At 38.6% G+C, this 20,694-nt stretch overlaps 2 protein-coding genes across 6 annotated transcripts; one reads left to right on the top strand and one right to left on the bottom strand.

Moving 5' to 3' along the window:
* Nucleotides 1-1,719: 1,719 nt before the first annotated feature.
* On the top strand, nt 1,720-10,196 carry LOC117831471 (alanine--glyoxylate aminotransferase 2, mitochondrial-like). The gene is given in 15 exon segments (XM_034710180.1): nt 1,720-1,816; nt 3,189-3,277; nt 4,661-4,851; nt 4,964-5,087; nt 5,180-5,274; nt 5,377-5,470; nt 5,580-5,673; nt 6,529-6,534; nt 6,537-6,628; nt 6,820-6,912; nt 7,059-7,191; nt 7,596-7,684; nt 7,966-8,115; nt 8,778-8,876; nt 9,671-10,196. Coding segments are annotated over 15 exon segments (1,551 nt in total). The 3' UTR covers nt 9,776-10,196.
* On the bottom strand, nt 10,031-19,495 carry dnajc21 (DnaJ heat shock protein family (Hsp40) member C21). 5 transcript variants are annotated; one of them, XM_034709501.1, is made up of 12 exons: nt 19,068-19,495; nt 16,719-16,812; nt 16,479-16,602; nt 15,742-15,873; nt 15,266-15,570; nt 15,032-15,183; nt 14,752-14,845; nt 14,377-14,556; nt 14,211-14,259; nt 13,230-13,387; nt 11,865-11,955; nt 10,031-10,739 (listed from the first exon to the last, which is right to left on the bottom strand). In XM_034709501.1, exons 1-12 carry the CDS (start codon nt 19,162-19,164, stop codon nt 10,578-10,580), a joined length of 1,638 nt encoding a protein of 545 aa, XP_034565392.1. In that variant the 5' UTR covers nt 19,165-19,495; the 3' UTR covers nt 10,031-10,577. The 5 variants fall into 5 exon arrangements, with proteins under 5 accessions (XP_034565392.1, XP_034565388.1, XP_034565390.1 ...); XM_034709497.1 differs by having other exon boundaries at nt 13,230-13,390; nt 15,017-15,183; nt 19,068-19,494; XM_034709499.1 differs by having other exon boundaries at nt 11,865-11,952; nt 13,230-13,390; nt 15,017-15,183; nt 19,068-19,494.
* Nucleotides 19,496-20,694: the final 1,199 nt, after the last annotated feature.

Genomic DNA, 20,694 nt, shown 5'->3' with positions numbered 1-20,694 from the left:
CAGCATCATTACAGAGGTACGGGCACTGTGATAACTGGGCTGGGAAGTCATCTTGAAGACAATAAGTTTCGTTTTCAACTGAGACTTATTCTATAATACTTTATTTACTTATTATCTAGTTCAAATTTTAGCCAATTTTAAAAGGTATTTTAAATTATTATAGATAAACATATTATTAATTCAGTTTTTTTTTTCATTTGTATTTATTTATGTATTTATTATGGACTATTTAATTATTTATTTAATTATTAACATCCTATTCCAGGGATTTTTACAGATTACCTCTCAGCATTTTAATATTTTATTCTGTTTTACTTTGCTGTATTTACTTAACTTAGCTTCTTTTACTGGTTTAATCTTTAATCTTTTATTATCTTATTAATTTATTTTATTTTGGTGAGCTTAATTTCCCATCTTGAGCTTTAACATTTTATTTTACCTCCAGCAACTTCTTTTTTATTATTATTAATTGATGGTTAATTTTTGATATCATGTTCTTAACCTTCCATCATGGGGTTGGGGGATGGGGGGGGGGGATTTTTTGTATTTTTGATTTATTCTATTTTATTACTACCATTATTATTTTTAAGTACAGCACTCTGTGCTACAATATTAGTGATGAAAAGTGCTTTACAAATAAAGTCTTACTGATTCATTGATAAATATAATAATAAACTGGTTCAGAACAATGTTGGGCAAGATACTGAGGTCAAACTCACATAAAGTTTTAGAGGGATGCAGTCTGTTAATGTTGAGAGCAGCAAAACAATCTGGTTTTCCATTAGCAAGCCCCCACAGCCAAATGTTCGGGTGCATTGAGCAGCCTAATGACAGGGTGCTAATGTCTTTACAACTAGTGCACTACATTTTCAGTAATGTTTTCAGCACTTTCCTGAGCTTGAATTTACAATTTCCCAAAGCCAACTTCCTTTTAGATGCTAGTAAGGGATGACTGTTCAAGTTATAGGCAGAGTTTTTAGGTATACATTACAGCCTATTGCAGCTGTGTGCAAGGTTAAGTAGGGACAAACTTCCAGATATGAACTGAGCCTATAAATAGTAATAAAAGAGGTGAGTAAAGTATGTCTGAATGGGTGGAGGCAACTATTAGATTTTTTATGAAACAAAGGGTATTAGAGACCATTGTTGACTATAATTTCACAGAAGCTATTTTTAGTGACATCAACATGTGTCTATTTTGTTGCATTGAAAGTCATATGAAAGAAGCAAATGTGACAAGGGTTACCATTTCACCTCTAAAGATTGATCAGCCACAGAAAAGACACACATAATGAAAAGCTTCCCACCCAAAGTAGACCCAAAGGGAAAATGGCTGCTGTGTGAATATGGTAAATAAGGATGCTCAGGATGAAAGAGAGGTTTCCGGCAAAGCACTGACCTCAAAGCAAGGAAAGGATCCTTCCTGGCCTCCAAACTGGATAGAACCGGCAACAATCACCATACCTGGCTTTCCGTATGGCCTCAACTCCTGTTCAGTCAGCATGTAGTAGAAATCTAATTACAAGATACCACTGGTTATATATTTATCAGTGTGACGTCGCAGAGATATCGTTGAGATGTGGAGGGATCAGTTTACCATTGGCTGATCTTTGTCCACCCATCACTTAGGGAACACAAAAAAACCTAAAAGGAATCTGCTCTTAAGTCTGAGACAGTGAAGAGAACAGGATAGTTGAGAGCCCTTTGTAACTGTTCAACATGTATAAAGTTGTGTCCTCTCTGAGTGGCCGCTGTGCAGCTTTAACAGGACAGTCCAGCTGTTCCAGTGGTTTGGCCAAATTTCACCTGGGGAGTGGTAAGTTACCAAAAGTCTGTACAGGTGAAATATTATTCACAAGATGAATGAGAAGATTTAGGTCAAATTTTCCTCTTGGTAAATCTGATCAGGCATTTTGTCATAAATTCATGAGATAATATAATTTACAAAATGTATTATTAATAATAATTACAGGATACTCTTTATAAAGTATGTGTGAAGCTGGAACCAGCACTAAATCATGAATTAGTTGTTTGATTTAATGCTGCAATAGGAATTGGTGCACGACACTGTGAAACATATGCATGACAAATTCACTATCTCAGTTAGGATAGTCATGCAAAATAGACTGAATTAAAATAAATAAAAAGTAAAAAAATAACAAAATAATAACAAAATAATAACAAAATAATAACACAATAGTAACAAAATAAATGAATAATACATAAATAAAATAAAGTAAATTGAAATAGAAATAGAATATGATAAAAAGTTAATAGATCTTAAAAAAAACAGATAGAGCCTGCTGTTAAATTATAAGGATAGTTTAGTAGAAGCAGACCTATCGGCTCTGGATTATTGTAATGCTATCTCAAGGCATACTGCTGACTATGCTCTAAAATCCTGAGATGAAGTTTATCACTTTGCCCCCGGATTTATTACCCAAAATTCCTGACCCACACCATTTTATTCCCTTATAACACACAGGATTTAAAACCTTTTTTTAAGATAAAAAATTATTTGTTTTTGGAAAATTAAAGACAATCACCCCAGCCTGTTTTTATCAACACTGGAGTACTGCTCTTTTTTGTTTTAATTGCACATACTGTTTATACTTGAAAATAAATGGATTAACATGTTTGTTAGCTTACAGAAATTATTTTAAAAGGAAATAAATTGCTAATATTTGTACACATTTTCTGACATGTCCACAAAAAAATGTGTCATATTAAATAAGAGAGTGAAGAACATGTTTATGGTTTTGACTCTAAGCTCAATTTTTGTTTCTCCCCTCGTACACTTCTGTAAACTATCTCTGAATATATTGCATCCCTGCCAGTCAAATCAGGTCATGACCAAACTCACTTCCAGCTGTCAGTGGACTGAGAAAAACAGGAAGTATATTTTTTGTCAGTGTTACACAAAGTTAGTGTAAAAGTTGAATATTGACCAGTGGATTTAGAATGTCATGAAAACAATAATGAACAAAGTACATCTGGCGCCATTTTTCTGGATAGATAATGAGTAGCTCAAGATCACCAATCACTTCCCACATTGTAATCTTTTTTGGCAGTACTTTTACAAATTATTGCCCGTGGATGTTTTGATATGATTATCAGTCTACTATAAAGTAATCTCTACATTATGTTATTGTGAGGCTTTGACCTGCAACCCTTTACTTTCTGTTCAGGTGCAGTATGTCAGAAAGATGCCTTCAAAAACCGACCTTCAGACCTCCCAGAGATGCCCCCATGCACCTTCAAACCAAATGAATACAAGGTGAGAGTAATGTGGTATCAAGACATGTATCTGTGATTCTGTTCTGTGATGGCTCTTGAAAAAAACATCTCGAATACCCTTTGGAGGTGTTGACCTCTTGTGTTTGGCAGCATAGGTGAAAAGCTTCAGTGATTCCTGGAGCTCATGACTGACAGACCCTTTAGAAATATTGGAACATCTGCAGTTGTGAAGTGGTGGGGTCCTTGATTGCTTGCTTGGTAACCATGCTCACTTCTGAATCAAATAGCTTTTCAGTGCCTTCAGTCTTTCATCAATTGTGTAGTGCAGAAGACACATTAGCACTGTAATAGGACCATACACACCAAAGTTTACATCAATGTTAGCATGGGCGGGGCAATCTGGTTGGCCAGCCCAGTGGCCACCCTAAATTTCTAAAACCTGATTGGCTATTGGTGGTACTTATGTTTAAACCAACTATTTGGGTTGTGTTTATAGACTGTACAAAAAATTGATGTAGTATCCATGACGTCACCAACCTGTTCCTGAAGCGCTGTTTTGAAGCCAATCGTTGACAGGTGCCGTATTGGAAATGCTGAACACAACCAAACTTCGTCCGAACTAGTGTGAGGTAAAAAGGCGGGCCTTCAGCCTTTTCGCTAACAGCTACAGAGTGCCCGCCTGTCAATCAAGCCAGCCATTTCCTCATTTGGGCAAAACTCATAAGTTCAAAGATCGTCTTTTTTGAACGGGTGTCTATTAGTAGTTTTTAGCACTTCCGAATGGGCTTCATGTTTTAAGACTGGAGTTTGCCCCTTGATTGTGTTTAACAAGCTGCTGTTAGCTTCTTTGCATTTCAAAATGGAACATTTTCATTTGTTGGTACTTTGAATGGGGATTTTGGACAAACATCTTATTTTTGAGTCTTTAAAGAATGAAGTTCAGCAGAAATGTTTCCACTCAGTATAACCAGCTTTCATAGCTAAAACTGATTTACCAGAATGTAACATCCTTTAGATTGTTTTTATTAGAAGTTAAAAGTAGATAATATTAATGGAGGTAACCCTCTCAGGTTTGGGATAAGCCCCTAATGTTTGCCAAGCTTGGCCATCCTTACAAAAGTCAGAGCCCGAGTCTGGCCACCCCAATCAAAAAGGTCTGGCTCCGCCACTGAATGTTGGAGCTACTCAGTACATGACTAAGCCCCTCTCCTACACATACACTAATTCCTTGATTATTATTTTATTTCATTGCTCTTGCTGCCAAATTTTGTGAACTTGTGGTTCGGAGAAACATGGCCAAAACAAAATCTTTGACCCACTGTTGACACTGCAAGAAAAGTCCGGTTGTCACTAAGTTGATATGTTCTTCCCAAGTAAAGGTCTTTATACTTTTGTCTCGTCATCTCTATTTGTGTCTGTCCAGGGTATGTCCAAAGATAAGATCATGGCGATTCGCAGGCAAAACTGCAACCCTGTGACCATGAAGATAACCTACTACAAGAAACCACTGTTCATCCATCAGGGACACATGCAGTGGCTCTGGGACGTAGAAGGGAGGCGATATCTGGACCTGTTTGCTGGTGTGGCTACTGTCAGTGTTGGCCACTGCAACCCGTAATGCCCCTTTTTTTCATTACTGTGTAGCACAAGGAAAGCAAAATCTTTGCGGGTAAAGTTTAAGGTTTAAAAAAATGTGTTGCTTTAACATTGATTTCTTTGGGTACAGGAAGGTGACAGCAGCCGCAGAGAAGCAGATGAAGATACTGTGGCACACTACAAACATTTACATCCATCCCACTCTCCATGAGTACAGTGAGAAACTGACCGCCCTCCTACCAGATCCTCTGAAGGTACTACATTTGATTCACATGCTGATGGGATGAGACTGGATGAATATGTACACTACATTTAAATATCTACTGGTTTTTGCTTCCCTGTTCAGGTTGTGTATCTGACCAACAGTGGCTCAGAGGCCAATGACCTGGCTATGTTAATATCTCGACTCTACACAGGGAACTTTGACATCATCACTTTCAGGTACATTTCTTAAAGATACATAAAAGTATGTGTATTTTAATTCAATGCACGGTTGCAGTGTTAAAAATAATTCTAATTTCTACTTTCTTTTTCGTCTTCCAGAGGATCATACCACGGTGGCACCCAACAGACTATGGGTCTAACATCCAACTCACCATACAAATACCCTATCCCCACAAGTTCAGGCTGCACACATGTATGAACTGATGTACAATAATGCAATGCAGTTAAACACAAATCACAACACTCTGTATTTGCTTTGGATTACTTATGAGTGACTGACTAGGTTTCTGCCCAATAAACAGACCATGTGTCCTGATGTGTTCAGAGGTCCATGGGGAGGAAGCAACTGCAGAGACTCTCCTGTGCAGACCATCAGAGACTGTAACTGTGCTGAAGGTACACAAATACATGCACATATGGCACACCACTGGAAGGTTGTTTGTCCTGCTGCTTGTTTAAATAGGCACAGAACTCACTGTTAATTAAGAGTTATTGTATAGTTAGCAGGTGTTTATGGAAACTGTATCACAAAAAGATGACTGAGGTTAGTTTCACTTCCGTACAGACGTCAGCCATTGTTGTTGACAAGACCCTTCTTGATTCTGATTGGTCAGTGACAGGGAAGTGACATTTATGATTGCAGCAGTGTTCCAAAAGTTGAACTGTTTTCTGCTGAGAGCACTGAGAGTAAGGTGACTAAATAGCTGAGAACAATTTTGCACTGAGGATCCTGACTTCTGAAAATGATGAATTTCATTCTGTTTGAACTGAAAATAAGCGCTGCCAGCTCAAAAAGCTGCATTAGAGGACATAGCTCCTGAATTCTGAGGTTGAAGTCTGACTCCTCAAAGAAAAGACATTTTTTTTAATTAAATATCAGGAGTCTGAGAGTCTGAACTTAAAGACAAAAGTCATAATTCTGAGCAAAAGTCAAAATTCTGACTTGATTCTAAAAATTAGGGAAATAAATTGAATTTTATTCTTAGATTTTTCAATGGCTTTTTTCAAGTATACTTTTAAATGTTGTTTTTTTTATTTTTTAATGTTTCTTAGAACTGACTGGCCTTTATCCTCTTCTCTTTATTTGAAACTTTGTGATTCAACAGAATTAGTTCAAATTAACCTTGTTATTAATTTAGAAATCAGTGTGAATTATGTCATTGGAATAAGAGACATTTATACAATGTATTGAATAACTTTACTGTGGCAGTAAGCATATTATTATCTTCCACTATTTTTGTAATTCTGCAGGTCATTGCATGGCAATGACAAATACATTGGACAGCTGAAAGAGACATTTGCTACAAGTGTCCCGAGTCGAATTGCTGCATTCTTTGGAGAGCCCATTCAGGTACTTTATTCTGTTCAGCAGGGCTGATTGAACTTGACTGACTGTATATCATGTGAAAAACACAAATTACTGAGTTCAGAACTTAGTGAATCCTTTTGTTTATCTTGCTACTTGTGTTTGTTCTTAGTGAGAAGTTGCAGCTTGTGTTGCCTAATGGGACTTTGAGATGTGATTGTGTTTTGTTGATACAGGGGATGGGAGGAGCTGTGCAGTATCCCAAAAACTACTTTAAGGAGGCTTACAAACTTGTGAGAGAGAAAGGAGGTGTCTGCATCGCTGATGAGGTTTGATTCATGTAACAAGTTAAAGAAAAGAGAAGCTTAATTCCTTTAAATATAGTATTGTCCATCAATGTTGAGAACTACTAGCTTAATACATCAAATTCCGATTTTAAACATGTTAATACATTCATCTGTTTTGAACTGGGCAGGTCCAGACTGCATTTGGGCGAACAGGAACTCACTTTTGGGGTTTCGAAGGTCATGAGGTTATTCCTGATATTGTCACCATGGCAAAGGGCATTGGCAATGGATTCCCCATGGGAGCTCTTGTTACAACACCAGGTGACATTTTACTGTAGGACATATAATATAAACTTGTTTGACAATCTATTTACCATCTCAAAATCACCTAATGAGACTTAATTAGTAGACTGAATGATGTATTTTGGTTGTATTTTATTTATTCAGAATTACTTCTAAATAGCTTGGAAACCCCTTTCTTGTTTGAACTAATCTGTGGCTCTGTGCTTGTAAAGGTGTGATTCTGCTATACATGTCTCATATTAGTGAACTTTCAGATCCTAAACAACTTCACTATGAGATCCTACTCTTTTCCTTTCATGTCTTGTAAAAACCGTCTGGGTGGTGTTTTATGAAAGGTTCAGATACCAACAAACCAAGGCACATGTAAGGTGTACTGTTAAGCAGAGTTTTTATGGAGGTGATTTTTTTTTTTATGTTTCCAGAGATTGCTGAAGCTTTCAACAAGGCTTATCACTTCAACACCTTTGGAGGAAGTCCTTTAGCTTGTGCCGTTGCATCATCAGTGCTTGATGTAAGAGTTCATCTATTTCTTTCAGTCCTGTTCAGTGGCATACAACAGTTTAATATGATCAAAATCCAGCCTTGTAGTGTTACCCTATGTTCAAAATAACTCAAGTTATTGTGTAGCCAAATGTTTTAAGTCTATCTGTATTTAATTGTATTTTTTGTCTGCTGAGAGTAAGAGTTTTATTTTGTCTTTAGTAACTTTATTGATAAAAATGGTATGAATTATAACTAAAATATATATTATTTCTGTCGTAAATCTTTGAGTAACAGAACTTTACTCCATAGACTATCAAAGAAGACGGCATACAGCAGAACTGTCTGAATGTGGGGACCTACCTGATGACTGAGATGGTGAAACTCAGAGACAAGTATGAGATCATTGGTGATGTCCGGGGTAAAGGCCTGCAGATCGGTATTGAAATGGTCAAAGATAAGGTACTGAGTTACACTTTCCTGTCCTAATGTGTGTGCTCTTTGGTTGATAGTTTGTCTGGGATTTTAATTCACCATGAGTCTGAGCAGTAGCACCTGTAACTTTGAACAAATCAACATAACCTTTAAAAGGCTACATGCAGCAAGGACAAAAGTTCTGTTATCATCATGATTATATATTGTAATTAGGATTAATTAAATCTGGTACATATTGTTGAAAAAAGGAGAAGAAAACTCACATCTGGGAGTCTATCATTTGTCATTTAATTTAGAAGCCACCAGTTAACTCACTTAGCCAGTACAGAATATACAGTATATATATTTTACTACAATCGAGTCCATCATGCAATATCTGAGACCATTCAGGACATGGAACGGAAATAGTGAGAAATGTTGCATCCAACTACATCCCCTATGTGCATAAAGCCTTTTAGCACTGTGAATAACAGTTAAAAGATTGTCCCTGTAGAGGGCTCATTAGGTTAAAGGATTTCTGCTGTTGAGAAGCCATTTTTTTAACCCTTGGTCTTTATAGAAATGGAAAAAAGTAAATCTATCAGAAACAAGCATAATAAGTTTATTACTTAGACAAAGGCAGGTGGATAGTAGTTTATAATGTAAGTTTTATAATCTGGTCATCTTTTGTACCTCTGTTTGATGCACAGGTTAGCAGAGAACCACTGTCTGCTGAGGCCATGAGTGAGATCTTTGAGGATGTCAAGGACATGGGAGTCCTGATAGGAAAAGGAGGACTCTATGGACAGGTAACAGCACTCAAATCACTGTCGCCTGTCTTTCTGCAAATATATCCACAGGGATCAACAGCATGTGGCAATAACACTGCAACAGAGTTTTAGGAATATGTGAAGAAATTAAAGTTGCATATTTATTTTCTGAAGTCAGTACATGTCATGCCATATGTTGTCACTACCCCAAATCACAAGGGGGGGGGGGGCTATTTGACTATAGTCTAATTATAATATTGTCCCTATACTAAAATAATCTAGGTTTTCTTGATCACAAAACATTTTGAAGAATTTTGAGAAAAAATGTTATAATAGATTTTTTTCTGAATCCAAACCAGGCTCTTAGGATAGGGTTTAAAAAATATAAATCAAAATAATATATATATTTATTTATTTATGATTTAGGACTGTATGTACATTTTTGTCTGTCCCTGAATTGAGTTCAGAATAAAGCCCTTATTTTGAAAGTTTGATTTTTTTGAGAGTAGCACCGCATTTTTCAAGTGAAAGTTCTAATAATTCATAAATAAAGTCTTAATGGGTTGTATTTAAATCCTCTTCAGCTGAGAGCTGTCAGTTTAAGTGAAATGTTAAAAGAGGATTTAAGATTCTGAAATTAACATTTTTATCACTGGTGTAGAAGTTCACTTGCAGCGTGACTTTCTTTGGTTATACTCAAACAGCGTAATAACTCTGCCTCATACATTGTGATGAAGAATAACATACAGACCTGGTGGCAAGTTCTCCTTGTTATCAGTTTACTTAGTGCTCCATAACCATCCCTCTTGTCTTCTGTTTTCTCACCACTTCAGACCTTCCGCGTCCAACCTCCCATGTGCATCACAAAGCAGGATGTAGATTTCTTCCTGGCTGTTTTTGACAAGTCCATCCACAACTACATGAGCCGACACGGCTGAGAGGGGTAACCCAACGCCAAGGACCAAACCTGAAAACACTCAGCAGAGGAGTGAATCTTTATAAACCTTTTTCATGATGTGTAAACTGTTCATAATTTCCCCTTTTTATGTAACTCATGTACTATTGTTCAATCAGTTTTAAAGCTTCGCTATGATCTGTGTTCATTATAAAGACTTATAGCTCGAGGCAACATCACTCCTTGGAAGATGGAAATTGGAATAAAAAGAACAAAATAAGAGCAGTCAGGAAGATGAATCTATTGAATCAACATTGTTCTGATTATTGTACAGTCGGTGATCAGTTTATTTCTTGTTACTGCTTTTATTTCTGAAAGAAATAACGCCATGTTTGATAAATCAAATGCAGTGCTTAACAGATTTGCTTAAATACAAGACATTGTTTTTTTTTCCTCCAAAATAAAACGACATACTGTACATTAAATATTTGTTAAAAATTGAAAGTTGAAGTATTAATGCATGTCATTTCAAGTTGTTGTATTAATACCAACATGCAGTATCACTTTATTGTTGTAATTCAGTAATACCACCCAAGACCTCTTCATGATAAACCAAAGGAGGGTAAGGGATCTGATAAAAGGGATCAAATGTGAATTCCATACACATGAAAGCTGGTTCATCAGTTCAGATATTTGCATAATTTCCTGGTAGAGGTTGGTAGAACTGCTCACAATGTTCCGATCGGGACGATTCATAATCAGTCAGTCCATTGGCGTCCTCTTTAAGTCTCCCTCCACGGATCACGATAACCCGTTCCCCCTGCAGAGTCCAAATTTCTCAGGTGCTATCTGTTCTTCTTCTTGTCCTTTTTGCTCTTACTCATGGAGCTGTGAGGAGGGTTTGAAGAGACGGCAATGGCGTGGCCGCTCGTCTTCAGATGGTCAAACAGCTTGTTTCTTGTGGGGAACTCGTTGTTACAGGTCACACAGCGCAGAATGACTTCCATCTAAAGGAGGGAGTGGAGATAATTGATTTGATTAAATAAGTATGTATAACTTTACGACAGAGAAAAGATCACTTAAAGGGGAGAGGAAGAAACTGACATGAAAACTTGAAAATTAAAAGGAATTTGTGCTCAGAAGAGATTTGAAACGCAGGGTTAAACAAAGAACATATCCTACTTTCTTCTAATGGTCTCACTCATGATGCATCACTCATCAATAATCTTTGCTGTGGAAAAGAAGAAGTCCTCCTCACTGCTGCTCAATATTATTTACATTGACAATTACAGGGACAGGAATAAACCCACCAGTCAAATTGATGCAGCAGTTAACCGGCACCCGTACGCGAGAGCACATTACCCCAATCATCGCCTCTCTCTACTGGCTCCCTGTTCATTTTAAGATTTTATTCTTAGTTTTTAAATCTTTAAATGGAGTAGCTCCACAGTACATTTCTGACCTCCTGCAGAGCTACACTCCCGCAAGGTCTTTGAGGTCTACAGGACAGCAGCTTCTTGTGGTCCTTAAGACCAGGCTGAAAACCAAGGGTGGCTGCACCTTCTCGGCAGTGGTCCCCAAACTGTGGAACGAGCTGCCCCCCCATGTTAGATTGTCTCCAGCATTACCGACTTTTAGATCCCGTCTTAAAACATATTTATACCCGTTGGTTTTAACCCAGCATGAGACTTGTGTGGTCTCCGTCTCTGTTTGTTCTTTTATTTGTTCTTACAGTTTTTTAAAATGTTTTATTATGATTATTTTATTTTCTGACAGTTTTTTATGTTCTGTTTGTTTTAACCATAGACTGTATAAAATATGGACGTAGTATCCGTGACGTCACCCGTCTGTTTCTGAAGCGCTGTTTTGAGGTCAATCGGCGGCGGCAGCCATATTGCTGCTGTCGAGCGATTGTGACGTAAAGAGGCGGACTTTGAGCCTCCTAGCCAACAGCTAGTGTTCCCACCTGTCAATCAACAAAAAAGTCTGGTTCTGCAGCATGTTGTTAATCCACGCTGATGGTCTTTGCTTTTGTAGCTCTTAAGGACTAATCAGTATTACTTTCAGTCTCTTTCATAACCTGCTAAAACTCCTTACAGTAGCTTTGAGAAAATGATCTTGACAGTACAAACCTCAGGAATCTGCTCTGCTCCCGTGTTAGACTTGACGATCTTCGGTTTGTCTTTTCCTCCTCCCTTCTTCCCCTTCGTCTTCACAGAGCTGCTGAGGCAACATTAAAAGAAAGATTCAATAAAAGTTTGATTCTTAATAGCAAGAAAAACACAATTACCAAAAAGACCCTTTAAAAAACATAAAAAAACTTGTCAGGAAACCAGGAATTAACTCTTACAGCCCCAATAAAAAAAAACCCTGCTGCTTTAGCTACGTAGGAAGAGCAGGCGCCCCATATACAGAAGCTACAGTTCTCATCCAACCGGTCACAGGATTGATTCCAAGACCTATTGTCCACACACTTCCTGTCTCTCTCAGGCTGTTCTGTCAAAATAAAGGCAAAAGTCCCCAAAAATAGGAGCAGTAGAGATACCATCATTTCAGCCCAACTCTCTGATTGTTTTCATTTTAATCCACTTCACTTCTTCCTCATCTATCCTCACCACTTACACCGCGCTCATTTTAAAATCAAAAAAGACATCACTGAGGCGGGGAACTTGAGAAGATGAACGAAGCAACAATAGCAGAACCAACACTTGGCACAGTGTAAGTAACAATGAAGACCTCAGAGTGAATGTATTTAAATCAAAATGTTCTCAAAATGTAGAAATCTGTTGAGTTTTCTTGTATGGTATACATATAAAAGATGACCATGTTGATCCAATAAAGTCAGCATTTCTTATCAAGTGGGCTTCCTTCATAAATTAGAGTCCTGGATGTCCCTCATTGTCTCTGAATGGTTTGTACTTGGAAGTCATTTGCACATGGGAGGATTTTAAAATCTATGAGATGACGGGTCCTGATGCTCTAAAAGGTTCTGATGAGTGCTTTCAAAACTGAATGAGAACTTTTAATTCTTTAACAATGTACTACGGCTTCAGTAGAATCATAATCTTAGTCTAAAAGGACAAATTCAGGTATTTTAAACTTTACACAAAGACTCTGGATCACACTCGAGCCTCCATGATAAAATATTGTTATTTAGAGGCGTATTAAATCCTTTTGGTTATAATAACAACCCAAAGCATTTAAGACACCTTAAAACTATCCATTTAAGTACCAGAGACTCAACCTATTATGGTTGCTAATGTTGCCAGCTCAGCTGAAGGTGTACAAAGACTACTGATTGCCAACAGTGTCACTACAACCCTTAAAGTGACTACTCTGTTTTTTGGCTTCCTCTGCTGCCCCCTAGTGTCCAAACTATTGAACTCATTATTCTCTTAATAAAATGAGGTAAAGGTAATCTGCATCTTCATGTGGAGAACCCGGAACATTTCACAGATCTGTATAAAGGAAAAAAATAATAATAACACTTGTCTGACCTCTTGACTTCTACAGGAGGGAGTTCCTCCTCCTTCTCAGGCTCTGTGGGCTCTGCTGCCTTCTCAGTAGCTTCTTCCTCGTGGGTGGTTGTGGTTGTGGTTGGTGTTGGTGTTGGTGTTGGTGTTGGTTTCTCCTCCTCCACCACCTCTGCAGCACTCTGCTAACAAGGAGGACAGCATGAGAAGAGATGAGGGTTAGCTTCCTGCTGGCTCTGCCTTCCTTATCTTCTGTTGAGGATATCTCTACATACTCTTCTGTTTTCACCCTCTTCCCTCCTCTCTTCCCTCATTGAAGTAACGGGGAGATAGAGCGTACAGCCTAATCTGGTGGGATTGAGTCCTAGCCATAGACTGTATAAATAATGGACGTAGTATCTGTGATGTCACCCTTCTGTTTCGGAAGCGCTGTTTTGAGGCCAATCGGTGGTGGCGGCCATATTGCTGCTGTCGAGCAATTGTGACATAAAGAGGCGGAGTTTGAGCCTCCTAGCCAACAGCTACAGTGTTCCCGCCTGTCAATCAAGTCAGCTGCGCCTCTCATTGGAAGACTCGTAATGTAAATATCCTCGAAATTACAGCTTTATGAAAAAACTTCACCCCCAATCGTGAAATGGCTTATCCAGACGACACTCGTCTTTTGTACCAGGATGTAAACATGTTTATTTCTGCTGTAAAGATTGGCTTTTTTGAATTGGTGTGTATGTGGTTTCTGGTACTTCCGGAGCCTGCCTTAAGCAGGTCCTCGATGAACTGCAGTTTTAGCATTGGACTCATATTTTTAGACCGGAGGTTGCCGCTTGATCCTAGCCCAAACAGGCATCTCATCCTGGCTCTGCCTTCCCTGTCTTCTTTCTAACGTCTTGCTACAGACTCTTCTCTTTTCTTTCTCTCTATTCTCACTACACCCGTGCAAATGTGGGAGTAAGGGGAGGTAGAGCGTAAATCCCAAACAGACTTAAAAGTAGAAATGATATTACTCACAGTCGCTACTTTCTGCTGCTTCTTTTTCCTCTTCTGCTTTTTGGACAGCCTGTTTAGGTTAGAAGAGCAAAACATAAAAACAACTTAGAAGGTATTAAAAAATTCCACCTTGACATCCAAGTTAAAAACAAGTTGTTTTTTTCTATTATCACATCCAGATACATACTTCTGCCTTGGCTTGTCTTCTTCCTCCTCTTCCTCCCCATCCTCTTCCTGCTCCTCATCCTCCTCTTTTCCATCTTTTCCATTTTGGTTCAAACCAAGTGAGTCATCTTCTTCCTGCAGCTGTTGCCGCAGCAGTGCTACCATCTCTCTGTGCTTTTTGGATTTTTCATGGTTTTTCATCCTGCAGAGAAAAAATTAATGAAACTTTAAACAGATGTAAAAAAAAAAGTTATAGAATATAAGCATTGTATGACTTTATAAAGCTATAAGGAATCTATAATTTTCACTTAGATCCTGTGCTAAAATCATATATAGCTTAGCAAGGAGAGTTAGCATGTAGGATCAGAAGATAGTAAGCAGGTGGGAGGTAACTCACGCTTTGTCTGATTTGAAGGATTTGTCACAGGCCGGGCAGTACAGATCATCGTAATAGTCAATCATCAGTTCGTCTTCATCAGCCTGCTCTGCATCTGTGGACGAATAACCAGGATCAGAAACAAGCAATCAGCCAATCACAGCTCTTGTTGTTTTCACGAGATATTACTGGGGCATTGAGCTTTTTTTAATATTCTTTTGGAGAGCAGCTGAATCCCCTTAATGCTGATGTAGAACTAAAGCTTAGAGTTAAGAATCATACTGACTTCCTCCCTCTTCACCGTTCTTCTCCTGTGTCTCAGCATCCAACTCGTCATCCTCGCTCTCTGATGCATCTCCAAACTCCTCTCCGTACTGCGCTTCCATCTGCTGCAGCTCCTTCTCCAGCTCAGACATGGCCGCCCAGCTCTGCTCCTTGTACTCCTCTGCCAGTCTTGGATAAAGATTCAGTATGCTATTATTATTAGTACGAGGAAGAAACTAAGAAATAGTAATGAAAAAAGTAGCTTGCTCACTTGGCTTGGTTGAGCCTCTGCTGCCGCCTCATCTCCTCCATCTTTTTGGCCTTCTCTGCGTTCTGCTCCTCCACCAGCTTCCTGTGGGCCTGCACACGGCGGTCACGCTTGCGCACGAAAGCAACCAGTTGTCGCACAAGCTCATTGCGCTCTTTTCGGGCCTTCTCTCTGGTTTTCTTATTGTCCTTCTCCATGGCCCTTTTCTCCCAGCGGTTGGAGGCCTGCCTGGTGTCGTACTCCTCCTTCCAAGCAAAGTTCTTACGGGTGCAGAAGCTCTGCCAGTAGCCGTAAAACACGTGAACTACCTGTGACATGGAAATAAAAACTGGTTAAATACAAAAAATATCTTGTTCCCTATTACATATTTTCATGTTGGACTCTTTAGTAGTTTTTTCCCCCTATTTCTATTGAAAAAGTAGAACACAAATAAAATCAAGGGACTTTTTATAACTCTTAGAAGTGTTGGGCAGGCTTACGGTATCATAGTCGCTCTGAGAGTCTCCAAAGGGAGGAAACTCCTCCTGCTCTTCCTCATCGTCAACCTTTACATTCTCCATCTCCTCCTTAACAATGGACTCAAAGAGATTCCTGTAGACTGTGTAAAAGCCCTGGGGAGGAAGAGAGGATGGAAAAGAATAATAAGGGTAAATACATGATTTGAGATTGTGCAGGGAAGATATTGCAAAGAGCAGCATGAAAACAGCTACTGGTTGACTTCATGTAAATGTGAAAGAGACTGGATTAGGTCAGTAACATATTTTATGCGTATCCAAACTCCTACAGCTGATCTTAATGCTGGCCTTGCCTTTAATCAGCCTTTTGATAATCTCATTACCAGATCCTCTAACTTGTACAGTTATCCACAACATGGACAGACAATCTGGTTATTAGGTTGTGTTGGGTCATGACTGCTTAGTTACACTGACTTTTATTTTTTAAATCAGGAGATATCCAGCCGGTTGGCACAAGCATAGACTGTATAAATAATGGACGTAGAATAGATCTCAGTGAAACGTGTGCTGACAGACTCTAAGAGTGCATCCCTAAAAAAAATGCAGCATTGTAAGTGTATAAAAAATTAGCACAAGCCCAGGTGATACTCGACAGAAATATCTTTTGATTGATATCCCAGAGGATAAAAAAAAAACATATTTAATGCGACTATTTACAAGTGCTGCAGAGCAACATTACACACATGACCGTGGACACTCACCTTCTCGTCATCTCCAAAGCCAGAGTAGCAGGTAACTGTAAAGTACTGCAGCAGGTCAATGCTGTCATCTTCATAGTCTCCACTTATTCCTCCTTTCAGCAGAGCCTCCCTGTGATTGTCATACCTGCACAACAGAAAGAGACGGAGGCATCACATCGACATAACCCACAAGTGAAGAGATATTTTGTTGGGAACTTGGGATTGACTCCTTGCAGATGCTTGACATAAATTTGTCCTCACCATGCTCTCTCCTGTGGATCACTCAGGACTTCATAAGCTGCCTGAATCAGCTTAAACTGCTCTGCGGCCTCATCAGCATTGTCCAAGTTTTTATCTGTAAATTTCAGAGGGAAATCAGTCATTGATGGTCAAAAAGAAAAAAGTTCTTACAAGCATGTAGTTTTAGACTTTTGGACTTTATTGTCCCATTGGGGAAATTATTTTCCACAGCCCCTCTTGTGTTCCACAGACATAGACATCACAAAAAGAACACGAAATACACTGCAAGCAAACAACAACATCAGGTCAACAATGCCTTTTTGACAGGGCCGCTATAGCAGCAGGGATCAGGGTTTTCCAAAGGCGAGCCCTTCTACACCTTGATGCCCTGTATCTTCGTCCTGGGGAAAGTGGGATGATGAGGTAGGTGTTCAGTGGATGTGTGATGTCCTGTTCTATTGAGGTTGCACTGTGTGTAATGGTCCAGTTGTTTAAATCTGTGAGGTTTGGTGTGGGGAGACCAATTATTGTTTAAGCTGTGGTGGTTATGCGCGTTAGTTTGGCCTTGTTTTTTAACAGGTAGCATGTTGTAGAAGCAGGTAGTAAAGTAAAGGAGGCTGGATTGAATCATGATTTCAGTTATCTGCATCTCATGTTGATCCATGAATGAAACAGAAACAATAGACTAGCACATATTGATTTCATCTTCACAAGTTTTATAGACCAAGAAAAATGTGAAATAAGTAGGAAAGTTCTTGTTAGATCACACAAGTAGAAAACACTAATCAAAATCAACATCCAAAATCCTCAAATATTTTATGATGTATTGTTGCAGACAGTAATACAATGAAATTATGAGTGCTTTAAACACATCATGAGTATCTCTTCCACAATTCAGGAGGTAAATGTTGATCTCTCACACTGAACTTGCACTGGCTCTGGAGACAGTAAGTCGGCCACAACACATAGATAAAGACGGGAGCAGGGGGAGAGACCTTGATTACACTGACACTATCTCGCCCCTCACAGATGACATAGGAATGAAGTTACTCTAAACTTGACACTTAGACTGAAAGAATACAATAGATAAACACTCTTACATACATATATATAAGATTATGAAAATTCCACGTCAGTACTGCCCAACTATAATTATAAAGATGTAAAGCCATATCATTCTAAAAGCGCTGGAGTGAGCTACTATTTTTAGACTAAATTATTGTAATGGGCTTTAACAGGTTTAACTCAAAAATCGATCAATAGATTACAACTGGTACAAAATTCAGCAGCTTTTAACTAAAACCAAGAAGAGAGAGCGCATTACTCCTGTTTAATGAGTCTACACTAGCTGCCCATTGCTTTTAGAATAGATTTTAAGGTTTTACTTAAAGGTCTTCCTGTAATATTGTTTTATCCACAATGTTACATTTATTTTTAATCTACTTTTATTTGTGTTTTTTTTTTATTCAGTCATTGTTTTATTTTTTTTACTGATTTTAATTGTTTTAATTGCTTTTAGAATTTTCTCTTTTACTCTTTTATTCAGCTGTTCATCTTAAATTGTCTTGCCAGCCCATATTTCCCCCCTCCCCATGCTTTGTTCTCTTTAATGGGTGTTTTTATGATGTAAAGCACTTTGTAACGTTTGTTTTAATAAGTGCTTTATAAATAAACTTTATAATTATTATATGAGATCCTTCATCCCATCTGTAATCAGACTGTTTAACACCAGCACTGCTGTGTCCCGTTAATCAGCTGTTCTCATCTTTCATTCCACTACATGGAAGTTACCATGTGACTTGGCACATTCACAAATAACTACTGTATCCATCTGAACCGCACTATGCATGTTTGTTTTTAAATAACCTGGTGCATTTTTTATCATGCAATAACTTACCTTATGTATTTATCAAATAGAAATGTACATAGTGTGTATACATCTGTGATAGTTGCCATTTTTTATTTCATTTTACTTTATTTTATTTTATTTTAATTTATTGTATTCTATTTTACCTTTGTCATTGCTACTGTTATTGTTATTATAATTTTTAACTATATTAGTACATTGTTGTATTCCCTTGTCCCGTGTTGTAAGCTGCTGTAACAAAAGAATTTCCCCCAATGGGGGACCACTTAAGTATATCTTATCTTATCATATCTTATTATATTACTTGTTAATTCATACTACTTTCCACATAAGAATGCTGTGTAACAGGTCACTCCCAAATATCACACAATAATCCCCAAAACCAGCTCATTATTTATTTTAATCTATACATCTATAACCCTATTGTTATGCATACATTAAAAATCCACAAGTGATGATGTTGAATTAAGACTACATCCAAATAAGCTTCTCCAATTACTCACCAGGATGCCATTTCAAAGCCAGTTTACGATACACTTTCTTCAATTCGTCGTCTCCAGCGTCTCTTTTCACCCCCAGTATTTCGTAGTGACACTTCATTGTTGGAGACAAGGTGATATAAACTGGACTAGGAGAAATACTTAGTAATCACGGTGGAGTTTTTCACGTTGTACAAAGCTAACATTAGCACATGCTAATAGCAACATGCCAGCAGCGAACACACAGCGTCTCAGATTCAGTTATTATGTATGACAAACTTTAAATGATGAAGCCACCGTTGTGTTGTCTCTACCCGCACATGACTGAAGACGCGCTATATGTTGCTTCATCAACAAACTGCATCCATATGTTCTCTTCACTTCTACACAGGCTTCTGATGGAGCTGCCGGCTGCTGGTGTCACGAGATCTCGCGAGAATACATCTTCTTCGTTTTATAATCTCGGGAGACTTAAGGTGAAACACACGCTTAACGAGGCCCTCTGCAGGTGGAAAAATATTGTTACATTTCAGTTACAGTTTTTTCGACTGGTGGCCCTGAGAGCAACAGTCAATGCTAAAAGGTGACATATCATGCAAAATCGACTTTTTAATGGTTCTCTACCTGAAATATGTGTCCCTGGCATGTCTACAAACCCCCCGAAAATGAAAAAAAAATCCATTCTGCCCCTGTTCTGATTTCTCCACCTTTCTGTAAATGTGTGCTGAAACCATAGACTGTAAAAAATATGGACGTAGTATCCGTGACGTCACCCATCAATTTCTGAACGCTGTTTTGAAGCCAATCGGCTGCAGCAGCCATATTGCTTCTATCGAGCCAGTGTGACGTAAAGAGGCGGGCTTTGAGCCTCCTAGCCAACAGCTGCAGTGTTCCTGCAGGCAGCTGTGCCTCTCATTGGAAGGCTAGTAATCTCAATATCTTCCAAATTGCCGAATTAGAAAAAAATTCACCCCCCTCCAAGCGGCAAACTCCGGTCTCAAACGATGAAGCCAATGCGGAAGTGATATAAACTGCAATACATCGAAAATCCGCTAGAGGCTGGCTGCAGAAACACCGGAAACCACATAGATATGAATGGGAAAAAGACGATCTTTGCAGCATTAATAAACATGTTTACAGCCTGGTTCAAAAAACGGCTTGGCCCTACAAAGCTAATCTCTCTAATGGCATACACTGTACGGGGGGTGAATTTTTTTCTAACGTGACGGTTAAGAAGATATTAAGATTATGAGTTTTGCCCAAATAAGGACATGACTGACGTGACTCCCGGTTGGGAACACACAGCCATTGGCTAAGAGACTCACACTACGTCACACTCTGCCTAGTTGAGTTCCGCATTACCAATATGGCTGCCGCCGTCGATTTGCTTCAAAACAGCTCTCAGGAACAGATGGGTGACGTCACGGATACTACGTCCATATTTTTTACAGTCTATGCCCCCCTCACAATGAGAGGACATCGAGAAATGAGCTATTCAGACTACACTCATCTTTTGTACAAGGCTGTAAACATGTTTATTAATGCTGCAAAGATCGTCTTTTTCCCATTCATGTGTATGTGACTTCCGGTACTTCCGGAGCCAGCCTCAAGTGGATCCTCCATGAACTGCAGCTTTTAACACTTCCGCATT

The sequence above is a fragment of the Notolabrus celidotus genome, chromosome 19 (assembly GCF_009762535.1).
Source record: "Notolabrus celidotus isolate fNotCel1 chromosome 19, fNotCel1.pri, whole genome shotgun sequence".
In the NCBI taxonomy this organism is placed as follows: domain Eukaryota; kingdom Metazoa; phylum Chordata; class Actinopteri; order Labriformes; family Labridae; genus Notolabrus; species Notolabrus celidotus.
The sequence above is the reverse complement of the archived record's forward strand: the minus strand, read 5'-3'. Positions and strand labels throughout refer to the sequence as shown.

Coding starts and splice junctions, on each gene's coding strand:
- dnajc21 (XM_034709497.1), bottom strand. CDS start 19,164: ATGAAGTGTCACTACGAAATACTGGGGGTGAAAAGAGACGCTGGAGAC. Junction 14,260..14,376: donor GAAGACAAGCCAAGGCAGAA/GTATGTATCTGG, acceptor TAACCTAAACAG/GCTGTCCAAAAAGCAGAAGA. Junction 10,740..11,864: donor GAGCAGAGCAGATTCCTGAG/GTTTGTACTGTC, acceptor TCCCTCCTTTAG/ATGGAAGTCATTCTGCGCTG.